At 30.8% G+C, this 14,048-nt stretch overlaps 1 protein-coding gene across 1 annotated transcript; it reads left to right on the top strand.

Moving 5' to 3' along the window:
- Window positions 1-12,176: 12,176 nt before the first annotated feature.
- LOC110806174 (protein BIG GRAIN 1-like E) lies at window positions 12,177-13,630 on the top strand. The gene has a single exon (XM_022011807.2). It carries the CDS (start codon window positions 12,420-12,422, stop codon window positions 13,431-13,433), a length of 1,014 nt encoding a protein of 337 aa, XP_021867499.2. The 5' UTR covers window positions 12,177-12,419; the 3' UTR covers window positions 13,434-13,630.
- The last annotated feature ends 418 nt before the right edge of the window (window positions 13,631-14,048 follow it).

Here is a 14,048-nt window from a genome sequence, read left to right on the forward strand (position 1 = left end):
AAGTGGCAGGTGTGCCAAAATCAGTTTTCTAACTGGACCACCCAACTTAAAGATTACAGGGTATCATTTACCAGTAAAATGTTTCTCAAAATTTAGTACTTTAACATGGAAATGTATTTTCCTTAATTAAAGATAAATAAATAAACTTTTAAAGTGCCACGAACATGAAAAATGTCATACATACGCTGTACTTACTAGGCCCTGTTCTTTAGTTCCATTCAGTTCAGTTCAGTACAGCTCCATTCAGCTCAGTTCAGTTCAACACTTCAGCCAAATAAAACTCAGAAGAACATGGCCCTAGTATTTATTTATTTTTGGTAAGAAAGAGTAGCTAGATGTTTTAGGGCAGTGAGCACTACTTGTGTTGTGTGAACAGTGAACACTAATCCGTACTTAATTACGAGTGTTAAGCTGTTCAAATAAGCATTTCTTTCTTAATCCAAAAATTAAAAAGGAAAGTGAAACGTCGAGCATCAACTTTTGAAGAATAAGTACGCCTAGGGTTTTGACGTGTCGACATCTCAATGAAGGATACCAGGACCACTCTTCCACGGCTCCACCAAAAATAATTATTATTGCGAAAGTAGTTAATTAATTATTGCTTATCCCTAATTTTAATACGAGTATAAATCATGATTTTTTTTTATTCCAATGAGCCACAAAGGCAATATAAATTACAAATGAAGGTGGGGGATTTGAACCTGAGACCTATTGTACACATGCCCTCAGTCTTAATCACTAGGCCAAGACATCATTGGTAGTATAAATCATGATTAATACTATAAAATGTGGTTTATATACTCGGGTGTATGATGTTTATTGTGCACCTTATTTTAAATGAATATGTAGTTCAAATTTAACAAAACATAGTATAATATTCCACTAGTACGTGTACATCGAAATGTTTCCTCGTGTTATAACAGATGCAAAGAAAGATTAAATAACGTAATTAAAGAACGCAGAGATTTAACGTGGTTCACTAACAATGTGTTAGCTACGTCCACAGGTAGAAGGGAGAATTTTTTTATATACGGAGTATAGATTACAGAATACCAACTAGGTTATGACTTAGACAGTTTATATACGGAGTAGTACTCTCTAAACAGATGCGGAAAAGCCCAAAAAACAGGCCCAAAACAGATAACCCTAGTCCAGAATAACAGATCCCCGTGTTGGGGCGTTGCAGTAAGGGACTTGACCGATTCAAGACATTATTTTAACACTTCATATTCATTTGGTGCTCAATATGGCTCCCACTCGTGCCAAATTCAAACAATTAATTTCGAATTAATGAAAATCAGGTGAATAAAACGCTCATTTTATCTATTTTGGTAAGCTTTTTGTCTCGGCCTTTTCTCTTCAATTGGGTTCAAACCGTTGAACCATTCAAGTAATTAACAAGGGGTAGATTACATAGATATAGTAATAAAAGAGTCAATCTATCATCCCGTTTATTTTAACTAGGGTTACTTATTTAGGTTAACTTTTTTTTCTTCTTTTGTCTTGTTTCTCCATCTTTGATTGGGGTATTTATCAATTATCAAGAGGGAGAATCAAAGTTTCTCTTGTCAAGAAAAATGCACTCGTACGAAGTAACTATATATCTAGCAACAAATGTAAAAGTTTAAAACGTCAAGTATTTAGAAATAGAGTGAGTATTACGCATGTGTACTTTAGTCTTCTATTATTTGTCCCTTCCCTTTTTTAATTACAAAGTATTAACTTGTAATTAAAGCTCTTTTTAGATGATAATATGATTTTAAAATACGGAATGTTACTCTTTGTGTGTGTGTGGCGTGTTAATGAGCTATATTTGCAATACTATTTACAAACGGAAAAGAGAGGATTCGAACCTGTACGCAACACTCAATGTTAACTGGTAGAATTGTGAAAATAAGAATTCTCTATCATTATATTAACCAATAAGTCAAAACATCATTAAAAATACTCGCGGAAATCAAAGGGAAGTACGTTCTATATATTTAACCTGGAAAGATAACAACAGTTATCTTCTAGTTTGAATAACTAAAATTGTCCTCAACGTACCGAAATTGTCATTAATTAATTAACACCCATAAAGACGTAATTGTACCTTGTACAGTATTACAGTAATGTATTATGTATGTGTCTAAACTCTAAACTCTAAACCCGAAACGATAGAGAGTTAGAGACATAGACTGATCTGCCTCATTATAAATTTATAATGCATGCAACTTCTATCTATGTCAATGTCACATTGTCACCCATCAATTATTAGGTTACGGGTCCCTTATTAATTTCATTTCACGGGGAAAGGTAAGGAAAGGGAGAAAGTCTTAATCTATACTAGGTATACCATTGAAATTGTATACTAATATTCTGCATTTTTATTTACTACCAAACCACATAGTTTGGTACAAGAAAAATAGTTGTATTTTCTCATGTGATACCAAATAACATAGTTTGGTAACGTGGTTTCATTTTTTTTGGTTCTAAACAACATAGTTTGGTACTAACAAGTCAAAGATAAATGTTATTTTTCGTGGGCCAGACTTAATTTATTACATGAACTTACCATTTAGCCCTTAATATACCAAATAAAGTTACTGTTTTACCCTTAGTATACCATTTTAATGGTATACCCAGTATAGATTCAGAAAACCTAAAAAAAAGGAAAGGAATTCATTTTGACGCTCTAAAAACATTTATTTTAGCTACTACTAGACCTGTAATACTAATATTAGGAGTACGGAGTACGGAGTACTTAGGACGATGTAAAAAATTGTGGATAAAATAAGAGTTAGTAACTGAAAAGGGGTTTATTAATGTTGTAGGATATGTAAGATAGTAAAATTATTTAACAATAAATCTTACATAGTACTTCGTATGTGATTAGAATTTTATATAATATCCCAAAGCGAAAAAATGCGTAAAACACGTGATTAAATATGGTTGAAGCCGTAAATGGACTTGATCAAAAGGCGGGTTGGGTTCGGGTCACGACAAAAATAGGACATTAAGGTCGGGTTAGGCCAAACTTTGGTCCATAAATAGTGGGGTTTTCAATTCATTTTCGAATCGGACCAATTTTATTACTAAAATAGTAAAGTTCCAATTTTGAGATGCCCATAACTCAACCAAAAAAATTAAAACGGGCCTAAAATATCTGCCCAAAATTCGCTATTGTCGGGTTGGTCCAGTGGGTCGGGCTTGTGAAGATCAGGTCTAGCCGTAAGGTTCATTTATGAAGGAGAGACTCATGAGATCAACATCATTTCTGTTTCAGTTTTCAGTACTGTTTATTTTCGCTCTCTGTGATTGTTGAAAATTCACTTGTTCTCACATATGAGTTGTCTCATATTGAAGAACGATGAAAAAAACACCAACTTATTCCGTATAAATTAGAAGCGTTACTTTTACTATCATCAATTGGTTTTAACGTGAAATTTCATCTAGATTTGTAAGTGGGCCAAATTTCTGAGGCCCATTAAAAATATAAATGAGAGAAGGAAGAGTAAACCAATTTGTATCATCTAATAAGAAAAACTTGCATGGACGAATTTAACAAAATATAGGGAGTAGCATAGAAGTATGAAAGTTCGAATATTCAGCAAGATATATAGTGATAATTTCATTGGGTCGGGCCAAACTGAAGCCCACAAAAGAAGTGTAAGACAAATAGCAAAAGGATTTTTGCTTGAAACTACCTATCGGGCTAGGGATAAATGGACCCTAAACCCGGCAAGATTTTCATAATTATTTCGTTATGTACTACATCTATTTCAAAATGATCTTCACACTTTTCGTTTTAGTTTACTTCATAATGTTATTTACACTTTGCTTTATTCTATTTATGGACATGAAAAATTACTACCTTATACCCTTCTTATCGCATAATATTTATAAATTTTTCACTCATTTTCTCTTACTTTATTGTTTTCTTATACACACCATCCATTTTACACATTTATTTTACTTTATTCATATTTTATTATATTCAATTAATTAACTTTTCTATTTTTGTCTTAATATTTATGCAAATAGTAACTGTAAACATCTTTATGAAACGGAGATATGGCTCCCGTGGCAAGCCAGCATTATTTTGATGGGTTGCCTAGTTGGAATGGTACGTAGTATAATAAGCAAAAGTAGAACAAGGTCTGATATTCTGATAAGTGATAACGTAGTAGGTAGGAAGTAGTAGTAGTAGTAGTAGTAGTAGTACAAAGGGGATGAATACTTAGAAACATTCGACACATACACATTGAACAAAAGTGCCCATACATTACCCAATATGGACTTGTCACTTGTCTACTTATCCATTTGCTACTTAGCCCTAAATTCGGAGCATTCATCCCCCAATATCATTCTATTTGCAACAACCTAAGTATGCGCCACATGAACTCACTCACTTGTGTTTGGTATACTTTTTAAGGCTGTATTTTGCGCTAGTGTTTAAGACAGTGGGTAGCGTTTGACCTAAATATGGTTGTGGGTCGAGACGACCGAAGTCCGACCTGGTACGCGCATGAAAAAAGCACGACCCGGCACGAGGGCACATAGTCGTGGGCCGGGGCTGGGTCGTTTTTTGGGAAAAAGCACGACACGACAAAGCACGCTAAATTTAGGCTTAGGCACGGCGGCCCGATCCGGCCAGGCACGAAAGCCCGTGGGCATGGGCCCTGTTTTTAACATTTCAACATGGCCCGGTCCGTTAGGCCGGCGACCCGTGGGCTCAGCCCGAAGCCCGCCCCTGCCCACGGTTATCTATAGTTTGACCTAATTAAAATGCTACTTGTAAGATTTAAAAGTGTCTCACAGGGTAACAGTTTAAGTAGCGATTAATAGTAGAGGTAGTTTTGGCTAGATTTTTCTCAAACGCTAACTTATTTACGCTCAAAGCTAGGTAATGAGTAGGTTTTATTGTATAAATACTCATCCAATTGACAGCGTGCTACATTGATAGTTAATTGTTACCCGCTAATATATAGTTCAGTATCACTTGCTACTCAAACGCTAAAAGCTACCTGATACCACTAGCTTTTCCAAAAGACAAGTCCGAACTGTATAATCATAAAAGGGGAACAAGAAGTCCAAATTGTAATGATAAAAAACTAGATAAGAGGAACGAACAACCCCTCCTTATTTCAACCACATTTCCAAAAACAAATTGTCGAAAATAATTCATGACAACAATATATCTCAATGATTTATGAAGTGGTAGTAGGAGTATATATAAAAGAGTAGTGAACTTAATTCTTTAATTGAGGGCTCTCCTTATATTTGAACCACTAGTTTTGTTTAAATAAGATACGGAAAATGAAGCATAAGACCCCACAAATTAGGATAAACTCCAATGCTGTCATAGTTGAGTACATGCATGGGTTGTAAATAAAAATTTGACATATTTTCTATATGGGATTAACAAATATATAGTAAGTGTATGATAAAATTAATTGATGTGATTAATGTTATTAAAAACATAATGAGCATGAAAGTTGTTTTTCTTAAAAGCACTATATGTGCATCTACTACATGCATAACTACGTCCATAAATGATGAGAAATGTTATAATTAAATTATATTTTGGGATCAATGATGTCTTGGCCCAGTAGTTAAGACTGAGGGTCTGTGTACGATAGGTCTCAGGTTCGAATTCCCCGCCTCCATTTGTAATTTATATTACCCTTGTGACTCATTCGCACCAATATATATATATATATATATATATATATATATATATATATATATATATATATATATATATATATATATATATAATATATTTTGGGACATAAATTTTAAGATCTTTTTGGATCGGTGAGATTTGATTAGGGTCTCAAAACTCTATCACAATTACTTTATCTTTATACAAAAATTCAGATATGGGTTTTAATTTATGTACGTAGTAAAATGTTAAAGATACTCTAAGACATAAAGTTTTTTAAAATCTCATAATTCAATTGAAAAATATTACATAATCTTATCTACTCATACTCTGTAATTTACGGATATTTTAATGAATACTGCGTTTTCTGCAATTTGATGTCATATCAGAAATCTTATCTCGTCTTCTAATTTCTGATTGGAAATGGAATTTGCCAAACTGTGTAAACATAAATAAATGGCATAAACATTTTGGCAAACAATGTTGAAGATTGTCCCTTTTTGTGACTACAATAAGCACATGATTGGGCCCTTACATTAGGATTTAGGACTCCCAATTTTGCCTTTTATCGCATTAAATGGTTACAAGCTTGGATTTAACTCATCATTTGGGCCCAAATATTGAGTTGGCTCTGAGTTGCTCTATGTCGTTATGATCACCTTATTTACACTTATAATTCAAATAAGGTCTAACTAGTCTGTACCCGTGTTAATGCACGGGAATTTTATAAAATAGAAAGCTAACTAAAAAAGTACATTATTAGATTGTGGTCCCTACAAAAATAATTACTTTATAATGAGAATAATAATATTTGAATCCGAAGTGATTATGAAATTAATAAATCAAGAATATATAAACGGGGTTAGAAATTAAAACATTAATAAATACTGTATATGACTATGACAAACGCCAAATTTCAAATAACGTATTTTATACCATTGGTATGTGACATTGCTATATATTTCATTTCTGTTTTGTTTTGCTGTATTAGCTTAAAATACAATTATAAGAATGATTAAGTGTTGGTTGATTTTTGAAAGAAATTTTTTTGGTACCGATGATCATATGTGTGTGTCACTTAATTGTTTAAGATGTAAATTTTCATAACTTTGATTGAGTTCGTATATTAAGTATTATAATAATTAGTCTAATATTCTCTTTATTTGTATGATGCTTTATCTAAATTGAGATTATATATGGTTGACTAACTGCCTAAACAATAATAATGTTTTTCTCTCCTAGTGTAGGCATTTCCTACATGTTTTTATTATGAATAGAAAAAGTGGTATTGACAAAGTGATATTGTTCACGAAGGGTTAATATTTTCTACTACGTATTATGATTGATAATCAAATTGATGTACTCTGTAAATATTAGTTTGATTTTCTCTACAATTTATATATATAGTTTCTAAACTATGAAGACTGAATTCGTCATTGGATTATAGTTTTTAGAAGGTAAATATGAGATAAGGAAACAAAAGGGGTCTAAGTTATCAAAAAATTCACCACTTGGGGTCTATGTTATTTTTTTTCACCCTTTGGGGTCTATCTTCATTTTTCAAGCAAATTAACCCACATACTTAACTCACTCTTAACCATACATGAATTTAATATATATATATATATATATATATATATATATATATATATATATATATATATATATATATATATATATATATATATATATATATATATATATATATATATATATATATATATATATATATATATATATATATATAAAATTTAATTAACTTTTTTTTTGACAATCACATAATTTAATTAACTAACTCTATCTAAATTAATAAAATTAATGGAAACATTTGCTTATTATTATTAATTAATAAGTTAAAGCAACTTGTCATTTGACCCTTTTCTTAGTAATTTTGATACTACAACCCCTGCTTGCAGACTTCAGTACCATAAATACTCATATTTTACGAATAACATTAACGTAGAGTTATTCATCTGCAAAAATATAAATAACAATTTATATTATAAGAAAAATTGACAAACATTGAAAACAAAATATTAGTCAGTTCCATTAATCGTACATGAAGCAAAAACAATATTTAACTAAGCACACGATTACTCGAAACACGTACTTAAAGCACTGTAAATTTGGTTTGGGCGCAATCCAATCCAAGCTTACAACTTACAACTAACAACTTAAGGAAATTTTGAAGTTGCAATCCTAATAAACCAACCATCATAAAGTCTGTCAATACATTGGATATGTAAATACCACGGTACAATAGTATCATACTGGATTATAAAAAAAAATAGTATCATATTGTCAATTAAGTAATATCCGAGTCATAAAAGACAGGAAACTCAGTTTACTCAGTACTGAATTTGGAGTAAAATTTACTGGATATTTCTATAATCTAACCATTCAAAGAAGAGAAAGAATGGAGCAACTCAAAGAAGAAGTAGTAGTTTGAGCCCTCAAAAAAGAAGAAGAAGTACTAGTTTGAGCGGTGGTTTCTTTCTGAATGCAATGGGTTTAGATTTTTTTTATCTTTTCTTTGGTGTTGGAGAAAGAATTGAGCACCTTTTTATTATTTTGACTAATTTGTTTGAATCTAGGTAATCAATTAATGGAATTATCTCAAAAAAATAATAAAAAATAATGGAAAAATGGCTTATTATTATTATTAGTTAACTAAAGTAAATATATATTTATTTTTAAATTCATGTATGGTTAAAGGTGAGTTAATTATATGGTTAATTTGCTTGAAAATTGAAGATAGACCCTAAAGGGTGGAAAAAAAAAACTCAGACCCCAAATGGTGAAAATTTTGATAACTTAGACCCCTTTTGTTTCCTTATGTAAATATTATGTTGTTGATTATTTACATTTTTTATCAATTTGATTATATATGTTTCCATTGTTTCCTTGCTAATAATGTAATTCGTATGATTTTTCTTTCTAAATTTGTGGTGTTATGGCAAAAATTTCCCCAAACAATTATGATAGGTTGACCTTTATTTTTATTACATGTGATGTATTGAATTTATTATTTTATTACCTAATTTAGCCGGTGAATGAAAGTTGAGGGATTGAGGTTTAGAGGCATCTCATTCACCGGCATTCTACTTTAATAATATAGATAAAAATTAGATATATTAAAAAAATTAGGATTAATTGATCACAATTTATAATAAAATAAGTTTTGATAAGTTTCAATAAATTCTGAGGAATGAAATTCATATGAAAATAATGCACCAATAAATCCAACTCATATATACTTTATAAACTGATCTTCCGAAAATGGCATTCTCCGTCTTATTTTATACTGCTAGGTACATACACGTACCGATTTATACAATTTATACTCCCTCCATCACTTAATACTCGACCCGATTTGACTTTTTGTACTATTCACATAATTCACTTTGACCCTATTTTATTTCTAATATATGAAAATAAATGTTAGCATATAATATATTGTTGGCTTCATTTTAATATATACTAGATTTTAGCCCGTGCAATGCACAGATTTTATTAAATTGTTAAGTTAAAATAAAACTCTTATACATACCAAACTGCTAGGTTTATATAATAGATTGTATTAGTTCTTTTTTTTTAATATTTTGGATTGAATTTCATTTTAGATTTATTTTTTAATTATCAATGTGTTTGATTTTGGATGAAATTGTATGTGTAATATTAGTAATTAATTAGTAAAAATATCTACGTGGCACCTAATTATTTATCTACGTAGCACTTGATTTTTTTTAATTCAAAAATAATTTTGAAATCTTATTCTTCGTTGGCCAATACCATTAGATTAACTTTCCTACGTGGCTCTCTAATATTGGATTAATGTTTGATTTTGTATAATTCAAAAATAATTTTGAAATCTTATTTTTTATTGACTAAAATCATTAGATTTCCTACATGACGCTCTAATATTGGATTACTGTTTGATTTTGGATTAAATTCTATTTTATATTAGTGTTTGAGTTTGGATGAATTTATTTTATATTATTTTTAATTATTTGAGTGTTTGATTTTGGATGGAGTTGTATATATTATTAATTAATTAATTAAAATATCCACGTGTCATCTAATTAATTATCTACGTGTAACTCAATTTTTTTAATTCAAAAATAAATTAGAAATCCTATTTTTCATTGGCCAAAACCATTAGTAATCCTATGTGGCGCTCTAATATTTCATCAAAAATGCCTCCTTTATATATATATATATATATATATATATATATATATTAGATTTTCAAAATATTAATATTCTTATAAGATTTTACAATATGTAGTTAAAGAAATTGGTGGTCAAAGTTGTGCATTGACAGACATGGCCGATCAAAACAGGTCGAGTATTAAGGGATGGGGGAAGTAATAAAATAAGTTTTTATAAGTTTCAATAAATTTATAACAAGATATTTATGAATATATCCAACTCATATATACTTTATAAACTGATCTTCCGAAAATAGCATTCTCCGTCTTATTTTATACGGCTCAAATACATGTACCTATTTATACAATCGTTACGTTGTAAATCTTATGTGATATCACATTATCACAAAATCCTTCTCGATCACCCATTCTTAAGGTGAAATTAACTTGTTTAATAAATCATCAAACATAATTCCCTCCATTTTTTAAGATTATGAAAATGTATTTTCAATATCTAGCTCTGTTATAATAATAAAAAGAACTCTTACATACTTTAGCATTCATATAAAATGTCTATATTACGCCTATTTACATAAAATAACACGCATACATCACATACATTAACAATATTTTAATAAAATTCGGTAGATAGTCGGTCAAATTTGTGTATGGAGCCGTACACTACAAGAATTTGTATCTTTTACGACAACCTAATTACGACGGGTCAAAAATCCCGTCGTAAAAGCCTTTTGCGACGGGGCTAACAACCAAACAATGACGGGAATAACCGTCGCAAATGTCTTTTACGACGGGTTTACAACAGGTTTACGACGGGATTTTCTATTAACGACGACCCCCTTTTATGACTGGTTCGCGACAGGAAATCCCGTCGTTAATCAACAATTATTGGCCTTTCGCGACGGGATTTCCCGTCGTGAATAGTACAATTTCTTGTAGTGGTAAACGTCTATTTAAGTGATGCATGAAAGATACTGCACGTACATTATCGAAAGTGTGACACTTTAAAATAAGGCCAGAATACATGGTTCATATTAATTTAATTTGTTAACACAAGAAGTATCTCCATCCTTAAGTAAAAATTATCCAATCAGTACATGACAAGTGTCTAATGCAAATGTACTCTACATGACAAGTGTCTAATGCAAATGTACTCTATATATATATGCAATTGCCATGGTGACAATAACCTGACTTGAACCCATTCACGTTGTTTTCTTGATGTGAGCCCTTCATGGATGTAAGATATTGGACACCATAAATATTAATATTCTTATTCATTAATAAATAAATTTAAAATTTAAAATTAAAAATTTAAAAAAATGTTGTGGTCATGCATGCAGGATTGGACGATTGGTGGATTTAGTGTAATTCCACAATAAATATCTAAACTCATTTGATCATATACATCTATATATCCTATATTTTCGTTTGATTCACATCTACTTATTTTGATCATATAACACTCGTAAGTATATGCTTGTAATTTGTTTTCTATCAACAAACGTAAGTAGATCATATGGAGTACTACCTCTGTTTCAAAAATATCTTTACACTTACTATTTGCACGGACTCTGCTACAATATTTGACCGTTAATATATCCAATTCTGTACGACAAAAAGTTATAAAAATTTGATATGTATAAACTTTATTGGAATATATTACTTCGACCTGGTGTACGGTGTACGTACTTTTACACTAGACTAGCTAGAGTTGAGTGTCGTCATGGACTATTTTGTCCTTAATATATATATTTGCAATAGAAATTAAAAACTCTAGTTTTATTTCATATATAAATTGATAATTTCAATAAAAAAATTTCATAAATTACACAAAATTTTCTTTCCTAATCAAAACCAAAAGCACATAAATCTTAAAATTTATGTCTTTTCCCTTGTCGTGACAATAAAGATAACAAAGAAAAGAGGTAAAAGAAACGCGCTAAAGACCGGGATACCACCATATATAAATAGTGTCTTTTTTTTTTGTTTGTGTGGTAAAAATAGTGTATAGTCTTAAAGATAAAATCCGTACTAATTAGATAACATAAAAGGTGTGTCCTTGAGTTCTCTTTCATGCTCACAAATCATGCAATAGCAATAGTTTGAATAACAAGCACCATAACCACTCAAATACTAATTAATCTTGCTATTTATTTTTAAGTGCGAATGAGTAAAGAGGGTAATTAATTAATCTGTTTAACCTAATTAATCTTAAACTCATTTTAAAAAGTTGATTGTGTAATGTGTATAGTATCCTCCAAAGAATCCAAAGCATGACAGATCGCACTATGCCCCTCACAATCCCCAACATATATAATTAATTCCTATTATCTTTTACTTGAATTTCCCATACTTTGTTCTTTCATCTTTCCAATTACAAAAGCTAAATTTCTCGATCATAAAATTTATATATTTGTGGGACTTCAATTGCATTAACTTTCATAACACTATTTTCATCATTTTTACTTCTTCACTCCTTTTTATAATTAATATTTATATTTATAGAACATCCACTCTTATATTCTTATTATTCCCACCACTCTTCCCAAACTATTTTTTTTTTAAAAAAACAATCAACCCTATTTTGCATTACTACACCCATGTCTAGTGTGGATTACAAGAAGCCCTCCCACCGGCGGAACAACTCCGGTGAGCTCGACGTTTTCGAGGCGGCTAAATATTTTTCCGGCAACAATGACGAAAGGCGCGGTTATTTAAGGGAAGGTAGGGTTAGCCTAGACGTTTCCTCTCTTAAACATTATTACCTCTTCAACCAAAACCAAAACCAAAAACAACAACAAAAAGAACAACAACAACAACAACAACAAGAACAACAAAGCAATAAGGAAAAGAAGAAGAAGAACAAGCAACCAAGCTCCCCGGGTGGTAAGATAGCTCAATTCTTAAACTCCCTCTTAAACTCTAAGAAGAAGAAGGAAGCATCGATAAAATCTTTGATGAAAAACGAGGATGAAAGTCCGATCCCTGGGATAGGGATCGGGATAGGGATAGGGATAGGGAGAAGGAAAAGGAGGAGTAGCATTAGCCACTTTATGTCAACTACTAGTAGTAGTACTAGTTTAGTGGATTCAAAGTCAATCTACTCATCAACTTCTAGTTCCGGGTTTCGAACCCCACCTCCTTATACCTATCTCAACAACAACAACAACAACAACAACAACAACAACAACACTCCTACAACAAAGTCTTGTAAGGATGAGTTTAGGAAGGATGATTACAAAGTTGTTAATAATAATTTTGATTGGTTAGATGAGAAATTAAGGATGGTTGAGAAATCTAAAACTAACAACCACAATATGCATGGATTTCAAGGGAAGAAAGTAAACTACAACAAGTTTAGACAACATCAACAACAACAACAACAACAACAACAACAACAACAACAACAACATGATGATGATGATGATGATGATGATGATGATGATGGTGCAGACAGTGATTCGAGTTCGGATCTATTTGAATTACGAATTGATTACACCGAATTCGGGTTTTGTTCGAGTGGTTTGCCGGTTTATGAGACGACCCATTTGGATAACATTAAGAGAGCTTCATCTACTGCCATTACCAATGCTCCTACTCCTATCAGAACTTAAACCTTTTTTTTTTCTTTTTTTTTTTTTTTTTTGTGTGGATTGATGGTAGCATATACAAGTATGTAGTAGGAGATTAAGACATTTTAATTAATTTGTTCAATTCGATTGATTTTTATTCGATTTTGTTTGTCTTTTTTCGCGTTTGTCAATATAATATTTAAATTACTATTTTTAGTTATCAATAAGTAAAATTTATAGAAAGATGATTATCTATAAATTAAATATTTTTCTTAAGGAGAAATCACAATTGATAATCAAAACAGATTATATAAATAGTGTTATACGTTAAATTTACAATTAAAAAAAAACGGAGATAGTATTAACTATGTACGGAATAAGAAAACTTATTTTAGCACACCATTTATTAATTTTTGCACACCGATTCCAGGCTAAGGGCTTAAATATTATGCTCTATTTAATTATACAAGATGTGTTAAAATTAACTAAATGGTGAGCCAAAATCAATTCTCACATAGTTAAAATCGTATGACGTGATGTGAAGTATGACAATTGGACTACTAAAATATACTGTACGTACAGTATGGAATGTTGGTTTGTCTAGCCATATTCTCTGATTGGGTTTTGGAACAAATCTTAAACTAGAAAAGCAAAATA

This window comes from Spinacia oleracea, chromosome 3 (genome assembly GCF_020520425.1).
Source record: "Spinacia oleracea cultivar Varoflay chromosome 3, BTI_SOV_V1, whole genome shotgun sequence".
Taxonomy (NCBI): domain Eukaryota; kingdom Viridiplantae; phylum Streptophyta; class Magnoliopsida; order Caryophyllales; family Amaranthaceae; genus Spinacia; species Spinacia oleracea.

Coding starts and splice junctions, on each gene's coding strand:
- LOC110806174 (XM_022011807.2), top strand. CDS start 12,420: ATGTCTAGTGTGGATTACAAGAAGCCCTCCCACCGGCGGAACAACTCC.